The sequence below is a fragment of the Schistocerca gregaria genome, chromosome 2, assembly GCF_023897955.1.
Source record: "Schistocerca gregaria isolate iqSchGreg1 chromosome 2, iqSchGreg1.2, whole genome shotgun sequence".
NCBI classification, from domain to species: domain Eukaryota; kingdom Metazoa; phylum Arthropoda; class Insecta; order Orthoptera; family Acrididae; genus Schistocerca; species Schistocerca gregaria.
The window spans coordinates 628,502,246-628,526,020 of NC_064921.1; the positions used below are offsets into that span (position 1 = coordinate 628,502,246).

Sequence of the window (23,775 nt, forward strand, 5' to 3'; positions counted from 1 at the left end):
CCTGTCCCTTTCTGCCATTTCCCTAAGGAGCACCTTTATTCACTGTACATTGGAACTGCCAATGATTAATAGACTGCTACCCTTTTGATTTTGCCTCTTCCTGACACTGGACAAAACAGGTTTCCCCAAAACAGGTGAAGTGAGTCCCACTGGTTGCTCAGAATCAAGGGTGGACATAAAATTATAATAGAATCTTTCTATTTAACACCAGATTCACCTCCTGATATAAACAAAAAAATTAGACATAATCTCAGTTTGCTTGTATATAAATTCTCTAATCATATTATAATCATCATAGAAGACTTTAATCACCCATCAATCAACTGGGATAATTGTAGTTTCATTAGTGGTCGATGTGACAAGACATCCAGTAAAAAGTTACTAAAGCCTTCTCTGAAAACTACCTAGAACAGATAGTTCAGTACCCCACTCATGATGGAAATATATTAGATCTAATGACAACAAACAGACCCAACCTCTTTCAGGCTGTCCACACTGAAACTGGTATCAGTGACCATGAGACAAACACAGCAACAATAAATACCAAACTAAAAAGGGCAACAAAAGCAAGTAGAAAGTTTTATATGTACAAAAGGCAAACAAAGAAGCAATAGTGTCATATTTCAATGAGGAATTTGAAGCTCTTAGCTCATGTTAGGAGCATGTGGAGGAACTATGGCGCAAGTTTAAAAGAATAATTTACCTTGCACTGGATAAATACTACTCGGTAGAACAGTTCATGATGAGAGAAATTGTCACTGTAAAGAAAATTCTAAAGATACAGAGACTACTGTATAATAGATATAAATCAAAACATAAAGTTACAGACAGATGCTGAATGAAAGGGATTTTGCAGTCAAGAGAACAACGCATTAAGCCTTTGGTGACTACTGTAGCAGCCTATTGTTGAAAGATCTGTCACAAAACCCAAAGAAACTCTGGTCATGTGTAAGGGCTGCTAATGGCACCACACTTACTGCCAAGTCACTCATGGACAAGAGAGGAATTGAAATTGAGAGTAGCAAAGCGAAAACAGAAATGCTTAACTCTGTTTTCAAACCCAGGTGTGTTGCCCTCATGCCATCAGTTTAATTATCATACCACTGACAAGATGACTGAAACAGATATTAATGGCAGTGACACTGAGAAACAGCTGAAATTGGTGACACTGAATAAAGCTGCATGGCCCTATGTAATCTCTATCAGATTCTATACTCAGTTTGGGGGCTGAGTTAGCCCTGCTGTTAACTATAATCTAGCATAGAACCCTTGTACAAAAATCATACTCATTAGTTGCAAGAAAGTGCAGGTTACCACTGTCTCCAAGAAAGGTACCAGAAGTGATCCACAAAACTACTGTCAAATATACTTGGCACCTGTTTGTTGTAGAATCTTAGAACATATTTCGAGCTCCAACCTTATGAGGTATCTCATATAGAACAACTTCCTCCGTACCAGTCAGCATGCACTTTGAAAACATGTATCACACTTTTCTCATATGACATTTTGAAAGCCCTGGATCAAGGCAGTCAGGCAGGTGCAGGATTTCTTGATTTCTGAAAAACATTTGACTCTGCACACACTTACTAGACATAAGTTGGGGCTAGATTGAGTATTTCTTGGTAAGGATGATGCAGCATGTGATCTTGAATGGAGAGTCATTAACACATGTAGAAATAACTTTGGGTGTACCCGAGGGAAGTGTGTTGGGTCCTTTGTGTTAATGACCTTGTGGGCAATGTTAACAGCAACCTCAGACTTTTTGCAGATGATGCAGTTACCTACAGTGAAGTACAGTCTGAACAAAGCTACATAAATATTCTGTCAAACCATGATAAGATATCAAAGTGGTGAAAAGACTGGCAAAGTGTTTTAAACATTCAGGAATGTAAAATTGTGCACTTCAAAAAAAGGAAATAAATAGTATCCTATGGGTATAAAATCATTGAGTCACAGCTGGAATCAGAAAACTCATACATATACCTGGGCGGAACACTTAGTAGCAACATGTAATTGAATAATCATATAGACTCAGTCGTGAGGAATGCAGGTAGCAGATTCTGGCTCATTCTAGGGAAAACACAATCAGTCTGCAAGGGCACTGCATACAAAAAACTCATGCAACCCATCCAAGAATAATGTCCAAGTGTGCGGGACCTGTAGTGACTACGACTAGCAGGGGATATTAAACATGTACAGAGAAAGACTGCAAGAACAGTTACAAGTTTCTTTGACCCATGGGAGAGTGTCATAGATATCTGGAAAGAAATGAATTAGCAGACTCATGAAGATACTCATAAACTATCCTGAGAAAGTCTGCTAACAAAGTTACAAGAACCAGTTTAAAATGGTGACTTTAGGAATATACTCCAACCCAATACACGCTTTTCCCACAGAGATCATGAGGAGAAGATTAGATTGATTACAGTATGCACAGAGACATTTAAGCAATCATTCTTCCCATGCTCCATACATGAAAAGAATGGGAAAATGCCCTAACAACTGGTACAGTAGGACATACTCTCTGTCATGCATTTCACAGTGGTTCACAGACTGTACATGTAGACGATACTGCAGAGAGGCAGACAAGTGATATGCAGTAGTATTTTTTCCAACTCTTTCTGTGCTGTATATTTTCACCATTTCAAATGAGTTAGCAGAACTCAATAAGAGATGCATACAAAAAGAAGAAAAGCAATGCAATACTTACAAGAATGAAGAGGAGAAGTGCTGTGATTATGGATAGAAAACAGACTAATTGTATTACTAATCCACATGCCAAAAAGGCATGACAGCTACGTTGTTTTCCAGAAAGGAGGTAAGTTGATAAGTTGTCCTTGAAAACAATTTCTTCAGATTCAGGACCTATAGCAAAAATTGAAATATATGATCACAAAAACTCTTAACAGACTGTAAATGAACAGTACAATCTTTTATTATGCCGTATTAGGATATTAATATTCTTAGCAAGTTTATTTGATTTCACAGAGTCTACAGGTCCTGCTCACCTATAGCCTGACTGGATACATTAACTAAGAAAATAGACCTTTTATATTATGAATGATTAACAATATTAATGCTATTCAGAGAAAGAGGTAACATGCATGAGAGGCTTATTTTATATAAGTAAGTAGGCACATCCCTCTTTCTGAATATCTGTCTTCCTCAGGGAGTATGCTTGCTTTTTCGTGAATCTAAAGGATATGATAAAATATACATTCACACCAACATCATACTCATGAATAAAAAATCTTTTTGTCACTGAAAATATGCAATGAAATAGGCTTCATCACTTTTATATAACTACAGACATATAGAAATACACTATGAGTCTTAGAATATAAGATTGATACAATTTAATTTAAGTAATTCTGTTATATTCCAAAATGGATTTTCTGACAGCTGATTATATAATTTCACGTGGAACAATTTTGCACATTATAGCAATCCAAAAGTTATGACTTACGAATGACTTCTAGGGGGTCTAACTCCAGCTGAGTGGGCAGCTGTTACCTGTCTATTTCGTGGAATATCAGTTTTGAATCTGACAGTAGTGTTGAGTTGGTGAATACTTTCTCTTCAATTTCACTGCTTAAGTACATTTTAATACAAAGCAAATAGCATTTACATGGAGGTCTATAAATATGAGTATCTTACATTTGTTAACAATAAGTCAAGAGTAATAGCTTGGAGCACCTTCCAGTTTGTATTCTCAGTATATCACCTTTATGAGAGGAGTATCTCACATCAGAAGTCCATAAGAAATGGGCATTTGCTTAACTGCAAGCACCCCAGGTGGCCCAGAGTGCCATAGCTGGATTTGGGTTTGGCTTGATTATGGTTCTGAAGTTGTAGCTGATCATCACTGCCACACTTCTATTACTAAAAGCTCTGTGTGTGCGTCAGAAACTAGTGTGTGTAACACCTATTCAGTGCTCAACCTACACATATACAGCTGCCTTTACCATATTTACTCAAATCTAAGCAGCACTTTTTTTCCATTTTTTGTAATCCAAAAAAACCAGCTCTGGCTTAGAATCAAGTGCAAAGTAAGCAGAAGTTCTGAAAAATGCTGGTAGGTGCTACCACAACTAACTTCTGCTGTCGAATATATGTAGCACAACACAGGCATGCTTTGCAGGCACAAAGATAAATACTGGCACCAAAACCTCTGCATCAGTAAATAAATTTAAAAAAGGTAGAAGACAAGTTTTTTTTCTCCGCCCTGAGTTTCGACAACTGGATCTTTATACATTATCCAATGAAGTAAATAGAATTCCGTATTGTTCATCTTCAAATGTAGCAGCCTTTCAAATATTCATAACAACAAAAATAATTGTCTTACACAAAAATACCAACAATGCACAAGGCTTTAGGACTGTTGCACGAGTTGACACACTGGGGCTCATTAAGATTTCACGTAGTGGCACCTATTGCTTAATGGAATTTTGTGAAATGCTTGTTGGTGTTAGTGAACCATAATGAAGAGCTTTAATTATAGTGCCAAATTCAAGAGAGGAGTTATTTATTTCGCGGAACAAAGTTCTAATCGTGCTGCAGGTCTGCGATACCGGATTGATGAGCGCAATGTCAGGCGATGGCAACTGCAGAGAGACAAAATATTTGAATGTTCAAGTAGCAGGAAAGTATTTAATAGGCCGACGTGTGGCCGATATCATGCACTAGAAGTGATTTTAAATGAATCTGTTAAGGAACAGTGTTAGAAATTTCTGCCTGTGAATGCCAAAATTTTAAAAATTAAGGCAAATATAATTTCTAGAGAACAAAAAATGGAAAATTTTAGGGCTGGTCACAGCTGGCTTTATCTGTTCATGAAGCACTGTGGTTTTTCACTTTGGAGGCGAACTTCAGTTGCACAGAAGAAAAACTTGTGGAATTTCAGCGCTTCATAACTAGGCTGCACACAGAAAAGCAATACCTTCTTTGTCAGATAGGAAATGCTGACCAAACTCCCATATATTTTGACATGCTGTCAAATTATTCAGTTGACACCAAAGGAAAGAAAAACACAAGTGTTCTTACATCATGGGGTGAGAAACAGCGGATGTCCGTCATGCTTGCTTGCACAGCAGATGGACATAAATTACCCCCATACATAGTTTTCAAGTGAAAGACTTTACCAAAATCAGAAGTGTTTCCAAAAACTGTAACTGTACAAGCAACCAAAACTGGGTGGTTTTTGGAGGAGATGGTGCTGGTATGGATAAGGTATGTGTAGAATCGTCGTCCTGACACAATGCTTGGTTTACGCAGTCTGTTGGTATTAGATGTGTACTCAAGCCATACAACACCTGCAGTAAAATGAAAATTAGAGGAAAGCAAAATGGACTTGGCAGTAATTCCAGGCAGGATGATGTCAATTCTGCAACTACTTGATGTCTGTTTGAATAAACCATTTAAGGACAAACTTAAATGGATGTACACAGACTGGCTTTCGAAAAGTGACAGGGAACTGACACCAACAGGCCACGTAAAACATGATAGTTTGTCACAAGTGTGTCAATATTTATGATGCATGCAAGTGTGTTCCAAATCAAACTTTGTAACAAGCATTTAAAAAATGTTCGATATCCAGTGCACTAAATGGTACGGAAGACCATGCTCTGTATGAAGAAACGAGCAACAAAGAATCGAGTGATAGCGATTCAGAGTCATGACTGATATTTTAAACATTTCGTATAAGATGTGTTACAAACGTAATAAAATTTTGATTTAAATTTCAGTGTTTCATTTCTAAGTTATTTTCATTCTTATTTTATTAGTGTTGCTCTGCTGTGAACCTTGCAAAACTAGCACTCCCAAAAGAAAGGATATTGTGAAGACATGGCTTAGCCACAGCATGGGGGATGTTTCCAGAATGAGATTTTCACTCTGCAACAGAGTGGCAGATTAAAACCGTGTGCCAGACCGAGACACAAACTTGGGACCTTTGCCTTATGAGGGAAAGTGCTCTACCATATGAGCTATCCTTTTTTTCGGGAGTCCTCGTTCTGCAAGGTTTGCAGGAGAGCTTCTTTAAAGTTTGGAAGGTAGGAGACAAGGCACTGGCAGATGTAAAGCTGTGAGGATGGGGCGTGAGTCGTGCTTGGGTAGCTCAGTAGGTAGAGCACTTGTCTGCAAAAGGCAAAGGTCCCGAGTTCGAGTCTCAGTCTGGCACACAGTTTTAATCTGCCAGGAAGTTTCATATCAGTGCACACTCCACTGCAGAGTGAAAATCTCATTCTGGAAACATCCCCCACGCTGTGACTAAGCCATGTCTCAGCAATATCCTTTCTTTCGGCAATGCTAGTTTTGCAAAGTTCGCAGGAGAGCTTCTGTAAAGTTTGGAAGGCAGGAGATGAGGTGCTGGCAGATGTAAGGCTGTGAGGACAGGGCATGAGTCATGCTTGGGTAGCTCAGATGGTGGAGCACTTGCCTGTGAAAGGCAAAGATCCTGAGTTTGAATCTCGGCCTGGCACGCAGTTGTAATCTCCTAGGAAGTTTCATCTTCTATCATACACAGTCTATTGTTTGGATCTTGTTGATCATTATCAAAGAAATAAGCAGTGTAAGTAACAAAAAATAGCAGTCTCTTGTCATTGTTTCGCTAATGAGACAATTCCTCATGGTAGTGTGCACAAAAGCAAGCAAGCCATTCTGCGATGCGGCAACAGGTCGTAAACACTCATTATCAAAATGCAATAAACAATGCATGACACAGTACAATAATGAATTTTTAGCTTAGAGTGACATAAACACCTATAACAAAGAGAACGGCATTTATCAGATAAAAGCAAAATAATCAATTGATTCAAGCCAGATGAAGCACGTGAAAAAAGAAGGGTACCCATATAAATACGGATGGAGTGCCTGACGCATAGCAATGGCTACCTGGTAAAGCTTAACTGCTAAGCTTATGACTTAAACTAAACTACTGTAGTTGTATCTTCATCCATTCAACCTAAATTGTGTCTCACATTACAATGGACCAACTTTGTTTCGATCTGGAGGGTGGTCTAAAACTTTTCTCATCCCTTGAATTTCAAGTTTCAAATTTCAGGTGCACCTTAGATTTGGGAAATTCTTTTTTCCTTTATTTCGAGTCTCATTTTTCAGGTGCAGCTTAGATTCAAGTAAATATGGTACTCACTTCTTCTCATCTGGAAGACTATCTATAAATCTTATCATTCTTACTTTTGTTTTAGTATGGTATGAAAAAAACTAATTTAGTCACAATTTAAATGAAATAGCATTGCAATTCTTCAAGTGTCTTTCAGTCAGGTGGCAATGCTCCATGCTTCAGTAACTGTAATCAAGTACTGTACATTACAAATTACCATATTTCATTTCTGTTTTGAGCATTTTTTACTTTCAACTCAAAACAGTAGACAGCGTGATATTCATGTGGGACTACCTAAAAATTGGCAAATTGATTCAGAGCAAAGACATACACAAATTATAACATCAGAGTACAGTCATATACCCATGTAAAAATTTTATACAAGTATTCCTGTATGTGGAAAGAAAATTATTGTCTTCAAATGCAATTTTATAGACCTCAGATTGTAGGAAGTTGATATAGTTTCTCTTTCACTGCACATCACCAGTACAATGTGTGGTGTCTGATAAAAGTGTACAGATAAAAATAAAACATTTAAAATATCCAGTATCAGTTAGCTCTAAAACCACATGATGAAAATAAAACATTTCTATAAGAGAATTGTCAGCTAAATATGGAAATATGAAAAATGGTGTGTACATCATCACTGGTACACAATGATACGCACCACGGATTGCCACTTTGTAAGCAATCCAGCCTTGGTGCCACACTGAGTCCCATTCTATTATTGCCTAGATGGCACTCATAATATGGGGCCCATTTCTGATTTTGCTAAAAGACTGTTGAAGCATCAGATTCATCCACCATTAGTGATATCAGCTGCGACAGGCATCACTGATATTTAGAACTGCTTTCCTCTTCACAGATGCAAGATTTTTCTGTCAGTTACGCGATAAATAGTGTTGACTCTCATCCAGTTCACATCAAGTACTTGTTGATTCTGAAGAAAATATTGTCACATTTTTGCAATAGTGATTGTAGCTTTTTTGGTTGGAAGTTCAGTATAAAACTGATTCATTCCATCATGAATTGTGAAGCCTGGAATATCACATTTGGTGCAGTTCATGCTGGGTTCATGTTCAAATACCCACAGTGCTGCGGTTCTGTCTACATTAGCTGATGTTATCTTCAATTTCTGCCATAATATCAACTGTTACTTATGAGTAATTGTTGTACTGATCAACAAGAAGTGTCTAGGGAAGCATTAGACACACAAAGAATAGAGTACATATATTGAAATATGTCTGCTTGTGTCTGTATATGTATGGATGGATATGTGTGTGTGTGTGTGCGCGAGTATATACCTGCTCCATTAAGTTTCGAGAATGCAGCCGCATGAATTCTGCTTCTTCTAATATTTCGGCTGTATACCTTTCATCCATCTTCAGAGAGTGCCGTACCACTGACGCTCCAGCGCTCGCTCCATTCTTTTAAACTCGCGGACAGCGCCACTGCGCATGCGGCCACAGATAAACAAGGCGCCAGTGATGTTAATCGGTGGCAAAGACGTGCAACATATGCATGAGTTACGTCTGTGGCTGGGCATTCGATCCATGCTGGGAGGTCGATGTATTACTGTAGCGACGTCTTTGTAAGTTCAATATTGAAAGTGCCGGATTCCATGATTTATCTAATGTGAAACCGCTTTCTCTATTAATTAAATTCTTCGTCAAGCGGATTTCAATGGCTTCTTTTACTACGGAGTCCCAGAAAGATGAAACAGAAGTCAGAATTTCGATATTTTCATATACCATACAGTGACCAGAATCTATACAATGCTCTGCCACAGGCGATTTACTGGGTTGTAAAAGCCGAGTGTACCTGCGATGTTCCGTACATCTCTCTTGGACTGTACGATTTGTTTGTCCAATATATGAAAGGCCACATTCACATGGTATCTTGTAAACTCCAGGCTTGCGGAGTAGTAAGTCATCTTTAACGGAACCCAGGAGTGCAGCCGTCTTCGGCGGTGGACGAAAAATCACTTTTACTTTATGTTTAGTGAGGATCCTTCCTATTTTGGATGAAAGGCTTCCCACATACGGCAGGAAAGCCATGGATTTAAATGTTTCCTCGTCATCTTCTGCATTCCTTACGGACACCTTAGGTTTTATTTGTAGTGCCTTATGTATCTGTTGTGGAGAATACCCGTTGTCCTCAAAAACTCTCTTCAGATGTAAAAGTTCGTCTTTTAAACTACTTTCGTCAGAACTGACGTGTGCTCGGTGTACCAAAGTTCTTAGAACACTACTCGTCTGCGAAGGATGGTGACAGCTATTTGCATGTAAATATAAGTCCGTATGGGTCGGTTTCCGATATACTGCATGACCCAAAGTGCCATCTTCTTTGCGCCGTACCAAGACATCCAAAAATGGAAGACATCCCTCCTTTTCCACTTCCATTGTAAAATTAATTTGTCCATGGATGGAGTTCAGATGGTTTAAGAAGTCCTGCAATTTGTCCTCGCCATGGGGCCACACTACAAAGGTGTCATCAACGTACCTCCAAAAAACTGTAGGCTTCAAAATAGCAGACTCCAGGGCCTTCTCCTCGAAGTCCTCCATAAATAAATTAGCCACCAAGGGTGACAAAGGACTACCCATGGCAACACCGTCAGTCTGTTCAAAAAAGTCGTTATTAAATAAAAAGTATGTGGAGGTCATCACATGGTGAAACAAAGCTAAAATCTCCTTATCAAAACTTTTTCCAATGAGATCTAAAGATTCAGAGAGAGGTACCTTAGTAAATAGCAACACTACATCAAAGCTGACTAATAGATCAGAGGTGTTCAGTTTCAAAGATTTTAATTTGCCAATGAAATCTGCAGAGTTCCTTATATGATGATCACATTTTCCCACAAGGGCCTCAATAGTTACGCCAGGTGCTTGGCACAATCATAGTTGGGAGAACCGATATTGCTCACGATAGGACGTAGAGGAACGTCTTTCTTATGGATCTTTGGGAGTCCATAAAGCCTTGGAGGCACTGCACCGCTTGGTTTCAGTCTTCGTATGACCTCCGGTGGAAATGGGGAGGCATTCAAAAGCGACGCCGTCTTCCTTACCACCTTGTTGGTGGGATCCTTACTGATCTTCCGGTACATACTATCATTCAGCAAGCTGTATATCTTATCATGATAGTCGTCACGTGACATTAAAACAGTGGCATTACCTTTATCAGCAGGGAGAACCACCGTTTTGGTATCTTGGCGGAGCATACGTAGTGCAGTCCTCTCTGCCACAGATATATTGCTTCTTTGTGGGCGTGCCTTCATAACAGCTCGACAAGTGTCGCGTCTTATTTCATCTGCAGAATCCGTAGAGAGTGGTCGGACAGCTTCTTCAAAGGCACTGATGAATGCAGGTATAGGCAAAATCTTTGGCGTGGGTGCAGAATTCAGTCCTTTGCTTAAGACCATCATCGTAGCATCGTCCAAATCTCTACCCGTCATATTAATGACGGAGCGTCGAATGATACTTTCTTGCTGTGGAGATGGCTCAAGTCGGCTGAACTTTGCAGTCTGTCTTGATGTCGCTACCTCACGAACCCAGTCTGATTTGGCCCATGTTGTACCATCTATCCAGTTCCAAGAGTTGCTGGGTAACTCCACAGACATCTTCAGGTGCAGACGATAAAGTTCTTGAGAAACAAGATCCAGCTTCCTTCATGGTACGGCACTCTCTGAAGATGGCTGAAAGGTATACAGCCGAAATATTAGAAGAAGCAGAATTCATGCGGCTGCATTCCCGAAACTTAATGGAGCAGTCTTTGCACCGCGAAAACTTGAAGATTCACATCAAGTACCTCTTCGGGGAGGAGATGGTTTTATGTGTTCGACGATTGGACAAGCTACGACATTTGAGAGCGAGACTATTGAGCTCTTTAAGTTTTTTACTGAGGTGCCGTGACCATGGCATAATTCCGAAGTTTGCGAGGTTAGTACATTTTATAAAATCGACTTCCATGAATAAGATTTTAATTAAAGCTGGTTCTGCTATTGTTAAGGAGAGGATCCGATTTACACGAAGGAAGCTGGATCTTTTTTCTCAAGAACTTTATCGTCTGCACCTGAAGATGTCTGTGGAGTTACCCAGCAACTCTTGGAACTGGATAGATGGTACAACATGGGCCAAATCAGACTGGGTTCGTGAGGTAGCAACATCAAGACAGACTGCAAAGTTCAGCCGACTTGAGCCATCTCCACAGCAAGAAAGTATCATTCGACGCTCCGTCATTAATATGACGGGTAGAGATTTGGACGATGCTACGATGATGGTCTTAAGCAAAGGACTGAATTCTGCACCCACGCCAAAGGTCTTGCCTATACCTGCATTCATCAGTGCCATTGAAGAAGCTGTCCGACCACTCTCTACGGATTCTGCAGATGAAATAAGACGCGACACTTGTCGAGCTGTTATGAAGGCACGCCCACAAAGAAGCAATATATCTGTGGCAGAGAGGACTGCACTACGTATGCTCCTCAAGATACCAAAACGGTGGTTCTCCCTGCTGATAAAGGTAATGCCACTGTTTTAATGTCACGTGACGACTATCATGATAAGATATACAGCTTGCTGAATGATAGTATGTACCGGAAGATCAGTAAGGATCCCACCAACAAGGTGGTAAGGAAGACGGCGTCGCTTTTGAATGCCTCCCCATTTCCACCGGAGGTCATACGAAGACTGAAACCAAGCGGTGCAGTGCCTCCAAGGCTTTATGGACTCCCAAAGATCCATAAGAAAGACGTTCCTCTACGTCCTATCGTGAGCAATATCGGTTCTCCCAACTATGATTGTGCCAAGCACCTGGCGTAACTATTGAGGCCCTTGTGGGAAAATGTGATCATCATATAAGGAACTCTGCAGATTTCATTGGCAAATTAAAATCTTTGAAACTGAACACCTCTGATCTATTAGTCAGCTTTGATGTAGTGTTGCTATTTACTAAGGTACCTCTCTCTGAATCTTTAGATCTCATTGGAAAAAGTTTTGATAAGGAGATTTTAGCTTTGTTTCACCATGTGATGACCTCCACATACTTTTTATTTAATAACGACTTTTTTGAACAGACTGACGGTGTTGCCATGGGTAGTCCTTTGTCACCCTTGGTGGCTAATTTATTTATGGAGGACTTCGAGGAGAAGGCCCTGGAGTCTGCTATTTTGAAGCCTACAGTTTTTTGGAGGTACGTTGATGACACCTTTGTAGTGTGGCCCCATGGCGAGGACAAATTGCAGGACTTCTTAAACCATCTGAACTCCATCCATGGACAAATTAATTTTACAATGGAAGTGGAAAAGGAGGGATGTCTTCCATTTTTGGATGTCTTGGTACGGCGCAAAGAAGATGGCACTTTGGGTCATGCAGTATATCGGAAACCGACCCATACGGACTTATATTTACATGCAAATAGCTGTCACCATCCTTCGCAGACGAGTAGTGTTCTAAGAACTTTGGTACACCGAGCACACGTCAGTTCTGACGAAAGTAGTTTAAAAGACGAACTTTTACATCTGAAGAGAGTTTTTGAGGACAACGGGTATTCTCCACAACAGATACATAAGGCACTACAAATAAAACCTAAGGTGTCCGTAAGGAATGCAGAAGATGACGAGGAAACATTTAAATCCATGGCTTTCCTGCCGTATGTGGGAAGCCTTTCATCCAAAATAGGAAGGATCCTCACTAAACATAAAGTAAAAGTGATTTTTCGTCCACCGCCGAAGACGGCTGCACTCCTGGGTTCCGTTAAAGATGACTTACTACTCCGCAAGCCTGGAGTTTACAAGATACCATGTGAATGTGGCCTTTCATATATCGGACAAACAAATCGTACAGTCCAAGAGAGGTGTACGGAACATCGCAGATACACTCGGCTTTTACAACCCAGTAAATCGCCTGTGGCAGAGCATTGTATTGATTCTGGTCACTCTATGGTATATGAAAATATCGAAATTCTGACTTCTGTTTCATCTTTCTGGGACTCCGTAGTAAAAGAAGCCATTGAAATCCGCTTGACGAAGAATTTAATTAATAGAGAAAGCGGTTTCACATTAGATAAATCATGGAATCCGGCACTTTCAATATTGAACTTACAATGACGTCGCTACAGTTCAGCTCCCAGTAATACATCGACCTCCCAGCATGGATCGAATGCCCAGCCACAGACGTAACTCATGCATATGTTGTACCTCTTTGCGTCGATTAACATCACTGGTGCCTTGTTTATCTGTGGCCGCATGCGCAGTGGCGCTGTCCGCGAGTTTAAAAGGATGGAGCGAGCGCTGGAGCGTCAGTGGTACGGCACTCTCTGAAGATGGCTGAAAGGTATACAGCCGAAATATTAGAAGAAGCAGAATTCATGCGGCTGCATTTCCGAAACTTAATGGAGCAGTCTTTGCGCCGCGAAAACTTGGAAGATTCACATCGAGTATATACCTATCCTTTTTTCCCCCTAAGGTAAGTCTTTCCGCTCCCGGGATTGGAATGGCTCCTTACCTTTTCCCTTAAAACCCACATCCTTTCATCTTTCCTTCTCCTTCCCTCTTTCCTGATGAAGCAACCGCCGGTTGCGAAAGCTCGTAATTTTGTGTGTTTGTTTGTGTGTTATTTTATTGTGCCTGTCTGCTGGTGCTTTCCCACTTGGTAAGTCTTGGAATCTTTGTTTTTAATATATTTCTTTATATTTAGTTAGTCAAGATGCTGTGGAAAATTTCCCATCAAATTGTAATTTTATTGCATAGCTTGTGCCAAATAATTCAGTTTTATGATTAGATGGTGATGAGGACAACACAGCACCCAGGCCCCATAATACTAAACAGTACATTCAGATAGAGTGGCCTACTGACAGAAAATTGATAAGTTTGAAATTATATCTTTCTGGCATATGAGACAAGCACTCACAGTGTACAAGGGTATTATTCTAGTACATTCAGAATCCAGAAAAGCATGAAGATAACTCCTGAGGCACTTAAATCCATAGTAGTCCAAGTGCTCTGTCAATATCACTGGGGCATAGTATGTACTAAGTGCATTTCCAAAGAACATTGCTACTAGAAAAATATAGATCAGGACATAGAAGTGGTCCTACCTAAATGCCACTGATAACAAAAATGCCAGTCACCTCCTCCTCAAAAATATTTGCCATGGGAACAGGAATCAAAACCATCTTCACATCTACATGTCAGTTTTGCAGTGCCATTTTTTAGGAAGATACTGGCTCATTATCATCATTGATGCATTATCAAAATTTTCATTTGTGATTAAATGTCACCAATGGGAATGATTCAGGCTTTGTTTGGACAATAACACTCAGTTTTCAACTGTGGAAAATATATATATATATATATATATATATTTAAGGGAATAGCATTCCACAATACAAAACTGCACTGTTTCATCATGAAGCCATTGCACTTATGGAGAAGCTGAATAGTCAGTGTGGCTGACAGCCATGTGAGGGGGGACGCAGTTTGATTCCTACCTGGGTCAGAGATTTTATCTGCTTGGAGACTGGATGTTGCATTGTCCTCATCACCATTACATCAGCATTGACTTGCAAGTTACTGAAGTGGCACCAAATAAAAAGACTTGCACTAGGTGGCTGAAAAAACCCATATGAAGTCTCCTGGCTGAAACTGCCATATGATTATTTAATTTCATTGATTTTTTTCTCTCTCTCAGAGCAGAGCCACTCTGCATGATGCCAGATTTCAGCAGAGAAACTGCATTGAAGACTGAATCACAGTTAAAGGTAAATTGTAAAGCCACTTGTGCATACACAGCTAAAACTTCAACAACAGTCAAGACAAAAATATTTTAAAATAATTGATCCAGTACCCATTACAATGTGTAGAAGTGTAAGAAATCTTAGGTACATGGTACAATCATTCAGTACCTAAGCAATGCAACATTTAGAATAAAACATCAACAAGGTGTCATTACGCATCACAGGAATAACATCTGGCCAGAGTGCACTCATTGACATGTAGGAAGAACTCATGGGCTATTTTCTTTTTCAGACTCAGAAGACTTCAGTACAGCCACTCGCCTGGGGACCTCCAGATGCAGCTAGCAGCTTCCCCCAGTTTTGCCTGCAGCAGTGAGCTCCAACTGTGGCCAACCAGTGACACCCTGGTGAATGTGAACATTGAGCCTCACCCCACAGAAAAGCCTATAGAGATTGAGAGATATAACACTTCACAGATTGTCTCCTCACTGGGGTTTTGTGTGGGTTTACCCAGGTGCCATGGGCACATGCCATGGGTACATGCCATGGGGAACAACATGTATGCACCCATTAATCGCATAACAAATAGTGATGCAGAGTCACTCTCATTCAGTTCACATTGCGGAGGAGGAGGAGGAAATGAGTGTTTAACATTCCATCAACAGTGATGTGGTTAGGGATGGAGTATGAGCTCAGACAGATTTAGGGAAATCACAGAAAACCTAAATTAGGATGGCCAGATGTGAGCTTGAACTGTCATCCTCCAAGATGTGATTCCAGTGTGCTAATGATTGCATTACTCCACTCAACAGTCCACATCGAGTTCAGTTCCAGTTCACATCTGCCTCAGTTCCTGCCAAATTCATGTGAAAATGCCTAGAGTGCTATGATTCTAGTCTACATTAGCCCACTCCATCATCAAGTGCCACCATAATAGCATATCGTACTTATGAGTAATTATTATATTGTTGTTGTTTTTGTTTTGGGGGAAGAGACCAAACAGCGAGGTCACCGGTCTCATCAGATTAGGGAAGGATGGGAAAGGAAGTCGGCCATGCCCTTTCAAAGGAACCAACCCAGCATTTGCCTGGAGAGATTTAGGGAAATCATGGAAAACCTAAATCAGGATAGCCGGAAGCGGGATTGAACTGTCGTCCTCCCGAATGCAAGTCCAGTGTGCTAACCAATGCGCCACCTCGCTCGGCCCCATGATGAGTGTTTAGTTAAGTTATTAGTTAGTGCCAGAACAATGTACTATCAAATGCAGCAGTTCTGGTAAACCTTTTTAAATTGGTAACTTCCTGGTAGATTAACTGTGTGCCAAACGAAGACTCAAACTCGGAAATTTTTCCTTTCATGCTCTACCATCTGAGATACCCAAGCATGACTCACGACCTATCCTTACAGCTCCAATTCTACCAGTAGCTCATCTGCTACCTTCCAAACTTCACAGAAGCTCTCCTGCAAAATTTGTTAATTATTTTCGATGTGTTAGGATAGTCAGCATGTTGGAATTTGAAGTTTTCTTCCTGCTACCTTTGATGTTGGACATCCCAAGATTATAGCAATTAAAACAAAAAAAAATATTATTTCTTTTCCTTGAAGAAGGTTTACTAACAATCAGAGGGAATAAGCTTTAGATTAGATTGGGATTCATCCTTCAAGCAGAACAGTTACTTGCATTTGCCTTTAATTTGCATACAGGAGTAGTAGACATCAACATGACTTTAGTTCTATAAAATTAAGGAAAAGTTAACTGAATTTACAAATATTCTAGTGTGGAAAGAGAACAGCTGGATGAATATCAGTAGAAGATTTCAATACCATCCATCCAACTGTTCCTTTCAGAGCTTGTTCTTGAACATTTGAAGGTACTGAAGAATTTAAATTCTACCTTCGCCAGTGAGTGCTGCAACTTCATCATCACATGCTGTTGTGACACTGCTCAAACTACTGTTCAGGTTGCTTGATGTCTTGAATACATCAGATGACAGTGTTGAAACACTGTCATAGCTCTGGAGCCTAAGAGAGAAAGGATACTTAGACTGACCAGATGTTAGTATTAAACAAAAATAATAAAAATTGTTATTGAAATTTAGTAATATTAAATACAACTGCTGTACTACTCCAGTTAATGGAACTCATTTGACATACAATACTTCCTTTCACAGTGGCTCAGCATGCTTCTCTGATAACCAATTTCATATTGATCAGTATTTATTTTGACTTTTAGAGACAGAATTACAGATACCTTATGATATGATTACGGCAATCCAGTAACTCCCACATATCCACAGACAAAATTTGCAAGACTTTTTGAACTGTCAGGCTCAGATACTACTCATATTTATGTACAATGTATTTACTATGTAGCATATTGATGAAGCTAAATTGTTTAATTATCTGGAGAACCTTACATTATTTTTTGTGCATGACCTGGCTCTTGATGAAAAAAATAGTCTGCCTTGATGCAGTACCAACAAAATAGCTTATCTTAGGGTTTTTACTCTTATTGAATTTGTTGGTTTCAAACGTTTCTGATTCTTGTGGTCCTGTTTTGTAATTTCCATTTTAATTTAATTTTTCTACACCACTTTTTCTCACCTCAAAGACAATTTACCTTTCCTACTGTCTGTTGTTTTTGGTTCATGTTTGGTTCCCTTTTACATATTTATATTTCTTTGCTCATTTGTGATCAAAACCTGCTTTTGTCTTCAGTTACTCCTAGGCCTCGTCCTTAGAGTCCTACTTCCATTCGGATACTTGTACACATGTCTTTTCATTTCCATTTGTAGCTTGTAATTTGCTTCTAGATCTTACCTTTGTGTTATAATCTAGCATGTACCTTTACCATTTCTTCTAGAATCTTAGTCTCCACACTTACTTCTCAATATAACTATGCATGTCATTTAACTTTCAAGACCAAGGGGTGTGAGGGTCTTAATTTTAGGAGCATAATTTATTAAGAAAGTAATTGGACACCTAAATATGAGATTCTGGATTCCTTTCACTACAGAGATATTTTCCTAGTTTTAGTGAAAATTGCTTTAAATAATATTTCAATTTAAGGTAGCATACACTAAGTTTAATCAATTTCCTTACAAGCAAATGACTCACCCCTGAATATTTTGTGTGTTGTCCATATAAAGTGTCAGCAAATCTGCATAATAATTACAAGAATTTATTAGTTGTTCATGTTGTCCACTTGCAATTATCTTTCCATTTTTCAAGACATATATGATGTCACACTGGGTAAGAAACTGTAAATTAAAAAAAAATAAAATAAAAATAAATATATAAAATAAAATAAAAAAGCCATTTAGCTTACAACACTTGTACAACAATTGTTGTATTGCGATTTTACAACATGATGCTACATTGAAACTCAGTTATTCAGTGGTCTGAACAGCTGGTAGCCATTTACTATGTGGGACTGAGTAATATATAAAAGAAACAATAATCTGTTTTAACAGAGTTTATCCCATGTATCACACGAGGAAAAAGTTATAAATAACAAATCTGCAGCAAAAAATGGGTTAGTTTTGATATATTTGGAGCAATAACAGAAAGCACATCATTTCAGCTTAGAAATTATTGTGTAGGCTAGCAGGTATTAAACAATGGAAAATGCCAGGGTGGAATGTAACAATATTGTGAAGAAAAAAGTTTCCACTCACCTTCATCAAAAATAGGACACACACACACACACACACACACACACACACACACACACACACACGCACACACACACACACATACACACACATATTCATGCAAACACAACTCAAGCAAACACAACTCAAGTGCACAACTACAGCCTCAGGCAAGTGAAACCACACTGCAAGTAGCAGCACAAGTGCATGAAGGGAGTGGTGACTGGGTGGGGGTAAGGGGAGTCTGGGCAGGGAGGGGGAGGGGGAGTGATGGTATGGTAGGGGTGGCAGCCAGTGTAGTGCTTGTAGTACTGCAGGTTAGATTGAGGGCAGGGGAGTGGTAAAGAGAGGAGGAGGGGGGGGGGGGGGGAGAGGAAGGAGTAGCAGAAAAGGAGAGAAGTAAAGAGACTGGGTGTAATGGTGGAATAATGGCTGTGTAGTACTGGAATGGGAACAGGAAAGGGGCTGGATGGGTGAGGACAGTGACTAATGAAGGTTGAGGCCAGGAGGGTTAAGGGAATGTAGAATGTATTGCAGGGAAAGTTCCCACCTGTGCAATTCAGGAAAGCTGGTGTTGGTGGGAAGGATCCATATGTAACAGGCTGTATAGTAGTCATTGAAATGAAGGATGTCATATTTGGCAGCATGCTCAGCAACAAGGTGGTCCACTTGTTTCTTGGCCGCAATTTTTCAGTGGTCATTCATGTGAACAGACAGCTTGCTGGTTGTCATGCCAACACAGAATGTAGCACAGTGGTTGCAGCTTAGCTTGTACATCTGACTGGTTTCACTGATAGCTCTGCCTTTGGTGGGATAATTGATGTTTGTGACTGGACTGGAGTAGGTGGTCGTGGGAGGATTTAAAGGACAGGTGTGCATCTAGGTCTCTTAGAATTCTATGAGCCATGAGGTAAGGGGTTGGGAGCAGGGGATGTGCAAGGATGGACGAGTATATTGTGTAGGTTTGGTGGATGCTGCAAAACCACTGTCTGAGGGGTGGGAAGGATAGTGGGCAGGACATTTCTCATTTCAGGGTATGATGAGAGATAGTCAAAACCCTGACAGAGACTGTAATTCAGTTGCTCGAGTCCTGGGTGGTACTGAGTCTTGAGGGGAATGCTTGTCTGTGGCCAGATGGTGGGACTTTGGGAGGTGGTGGAAGACTGGAAATATAAGGCACAGAAGATCTGTCTTTGTACGAGTTTGGGAGGATAATTACAGTCTGTGATGGTTTGAGTGGGACACTTGGTATATTTCAAGAGGGACCGCTTGTCACTGCAGATGCGATGACCACAAGTGGGTAGGCTGTATGGAAGGGATTTCTTGGTATAAAATGGGCGGCAGTTGGCAAAATGGAGCTATTGCTGGTGGCTACTAGGTTTGATATGGATGGAGGTACTGATGTAGCCATATTTGAGGTGAAGGTCAAAATCCTTGAAAGTGGCTTGTTGGGTTGAGTAAGACCAAGTGAAGGTGTTTATGAAGGATTACTCTAGATGGCCCATGAAAAGGTTGGCATAGGGTGTTCCAATGTGGGTGCCCATAGCTGTACCCTGGATTTGTTAGGAGATAATGCCTTCAAAGGAGAAGTAATTGTGAGTGAGGATTTGTTTGGTCATGGTCAGTAGGAAGAAGGTTGTTGATTTGGAATCTGTCCTGCATTGGGAAAGATAGTTTTCAATAGCAGTAAGGCCATGGGCATTAGGAATATTAGTGTAAATGGTGGTGACATCAATAGTGACAAGCAGGGCACTGTGTGGTAAAGGGACAGGAACTGTGGAGAGTTGGTGGAGGAAATGGTTGGTATCTTTTATATAGGAGGGTAGGTTTCGGGTAATAGGTCTATGAAAGCAAAGATTCTCTCAGTGGGGCACAGTAAACAGCCACAATGTGGCGTCCCAAGTGGTTAGGTTTATAGACTTTAGGAAGCATGTAGAAGGTAGGAGTGCGGGGAGTGGGAGGGATGGGTAGAGAGATGGACTCTGGGGTGAGGTTCTGGGATGGGCATAAGGGTTTGAGGAGTGATTAGTGATCCTGCTGGATTTCTGGAATGGAGTCACTGTGGCAAGGTTTGTACATGGAAGTATCTGACAGCTGGCAGAGTCGTTCTCCCTGCCAACTCTTGCGGTTAAAAAGAAACAGTAGTGGAAACTTTGTCAGCAGTTAGGATTATAAGGTCAGGCTCAGTTTTTAGATACTTGACTGTGTTTTTTTCTGTGGATGTAAGGTTAGTTTGCATGTTGAGGGATTTGTGGAATGATGGTGAGGCAAGGTTAGAGGTTAAGAAAGTCTGGAAAGTTAATAGCAGGTGATTTGAGGGTAGTGGCGGTGCATCACGTTTGGATGGAGGAGTGAGCTGAGTTAGGCAGGGTGCAATATTGGACTTTGGTTAAGTCTGATTGATAGGATCGGTGGCAAATAAGTGTTTCCACTGTAGGGACCAGGAGAAGGAGAGAATGTCTTTAACAAGTCGTGCATGATTGACTTCAGGAGTGGGACAAAAGGTGAGGCCTTTGGAAAGGACTGATATTTCTGCGGGGCTAAAGCTTTTGGAGGAAAGTTTCACGACTGTGTTTTGGATCTGTTTAGTTTCCAGATTCTGTATGGTGGTGGGAGGGAGTTCTGGATGGTGGGGTAAGTATGGTAGGTCTGCGAGTCACGTTTGTCAGATATGAGGGGATGAGGGGAGGTTCGGAGATTATTGTAGTGGTGATGGACAGTGGTACTCCAAAACGATAGTAGGTAGTGAGCACTGTGGAGAGCTTTCTGAGGTGGTATTGTGCATGTTGCTCAAGTTCCTGCAGGGCAAGAGTATCAATGTGTGTTATGGGTTCCAGGAATTTGGGATTACAGCTAGAGAATTTTGCAGGTGTAGAGAAGGTACAGCAAGGAGGTTTGGGCCTGATTGATATGGTTCTGCAGGACCATTTTGGTGAGGACTAAGGATTGGCAGAATCTGAACAGGTGAGGTCATTATGGAAGGAGGGGTGGCAGCTAGAGACAGGTAATTTGATGGTATGACCATTTGAGGAGGGGGGATTCCATGAGCCAGGCAAAAAAAGCATGAACAGAATGTGGGACTGGGTTCTGGCAAGGAATAAGGAAAATTTTCTGTATTGCCACAGGTGGAAGGAGCAAGGATCCATGGTGGTGCAAAAAGGCAAAAAATTACATAAATAACATAGAATTACATCCGAAAAATTTCACAAAAATACGTGTGAAAATTCACAAAAAAGTTTAAATTCATGCAAAATGAGGAAACAAAATGATATATGGGGGAGGATTCTCTAGATGGGCCCTTTTCATGGGCCATCCAGAGGAATCCTTCCTAAATAACCAGAATCCGAAAAGCCTAACCTCGTTCAGATTCACTAATGACATCTTTAAGATCTGGATCGAGGGTGAGGACAACCTATTCACATTCCTCCAGAACCTCAAAAACCTCTCCCCCATTTGCTTCACCTTGTCCTACTACCTTCCTAGATTGACCTTTGCATGAAAGATGGCTACATCTGTACCTCTGTCCATATCAAACCTATCAATCACCAACAATACCTCCATTTTGACAGCAGCCACCCATTACATTCATCATCATTGACATGCAAGTCACTGAAGTGGCACCAAATAAAAAGACTTGCACTAGGTGGCTGAAAAAACACATATGAAGTCTCCTGGCTGAAACTGCCATATGATTATTTAATTTCATTGATTTTTTTCTCCCTCTCAGAGCAGCTGGTGATTGTTGCATCTGCAATGGTGAGCGATCCCTCTCAAAATATACTGAGGGTCTCATTGTAGCCTTCATGGACCATAATTATCTCCCTAACCTTGTACAAAAACAAATCTCCCATGCCTTATCTTTCCAGTCTCCTACCACCTACCAAAATCCCACTACCCACCCATAGAGGATCATTTCCCTCGTACCTCAGTACCATCCAGGACTGGAACATCTGAACTACATTCTCTACCAGGATTTTGACCGCCTTTCACCATGCCCTGAAATGAGAAATGACCTGTCCACTATCCTTCCTACCCGTCCTGCACCATCCACCAAACCTACACAATATACTCATCCATCTTTGCAGAACCCCTGCTCCCAACTTCTTATCTCATGGCTCATACTCCTGTAATAGACCTAGGTGCAAGACCTGTCACATACATCCTCCCACCACAAACTACCATATTTACTCGAATCTAAGCCACACTTTTTTTCCGGTTTTTGTAATCCAAAAAACCACCTGCGGCTTAGAATTGAGTGCAAAGTACACGGAAGTTCTGTAAAATGTTGGTAGGTGCCACCACAACTAACTTCTGCCATCGAATATATGTAGTGCTACACAGACATGCTTTGTAGGCACACAGATAAATACTGGCACCAAAACCTCTGCGTCAGTAAATAAATTTAAAAAAAGGTGGAAGACGAGCTTTTTTCTCTGCCCCGAGTTTCGACCACTGCATTTTCATACATTATCCAGCAAAGTAAATACAAATTCCGTACTGTTCATCTTTGAATGTAGCAGCCTTTCAATATAATACAAAAAACTGACTGGCAAGACTGTTTGGGATGATTGTCAATATGGCCAACTCTACGTTCTGAAATTTTTCCTATCTGTGACAAGAGATGGTTGCTAATAGGAACTTTTATAGATTGTGAATCACATGCAGTATTCCCTTCACCATAAGAAAAATATGAATATAAACATTTTGCCATGTATTCTTTCATGTTTTCTGCTATGTCATTTAAATCCTGTCTGCCTAATAAACTACGAAACTATAGAGTGAGACAACAGAACACGCGTAAGAATATACATATCATGCCATGTTTATATTCGTATTATTCTTACACCGAATAGTGATACAGTCAGAAATGAAGCACAATAACTGAATAGATTTTTAAATCTCACATGACTCTAATTTCTGAGCAGAATGTAATGTACTAAAGAGGCGTCTGCAAAGATTTTCAGACGGAGAAAATTTTTCCCTAAATTCTCGTTCAGAACATCTTCTATTATACGCAGTCTATTATTTGGTTCTTGTTGATCATTACCAAAGAAAGCAGTTTTTTTTCTTTCTTTTCTTTTTTTTTATGTTAAGCAGCGGTATGGCGCACAAAAGCAAGCCATGCCTAGAGTGGCACGGCGACAGGTCATAAACACTGATTATCAGAATGCAACAAACAATGAATGAAAATGACACGGTACAATAATGCAGTTTCAGCTTAGAGTGACATAAACACCTGTAACAAATAGAACGGCACTTATCAGATCAAAG

The 23,775-nt window shown here is 40.3% G+C and overlaps 1 protein-coding gene across 2 annotated transcripts in view; it reads right to left on the reverse strand.

Moving 5' to 3' along the window:
- The window catches only part of LOC126334641 (ATP-binding cassette sub-family C member 12-like), a 498,524-nt gene that overhangs the window by 177,428 nt on the left and 297,321 nt on the right, over window positions 1-23,775 (reverse strand). For both annotated transcript variants that reach the window (XM_049997082.1, XM_049997083.1), the window contains exons 17-19: window positions 17,969-18,111; window positions 16,746-16,873; window positions 2,711-2,865 (exon numbers count right to left, since the gene is read on the reverse strand). In XM_049997082.1, the coding sequence (XP_049853039.1) occupies window positions 2,711-2,865; window positions 16,746-16,873; window positions 17,969-18,111 (426 nt within the window). The remainder of the gene's footprint in view (window positions 1-2,710; window positions 2,866-16,745; window positions 16,874-17,968; window positions 18,112-23,775) is intronic.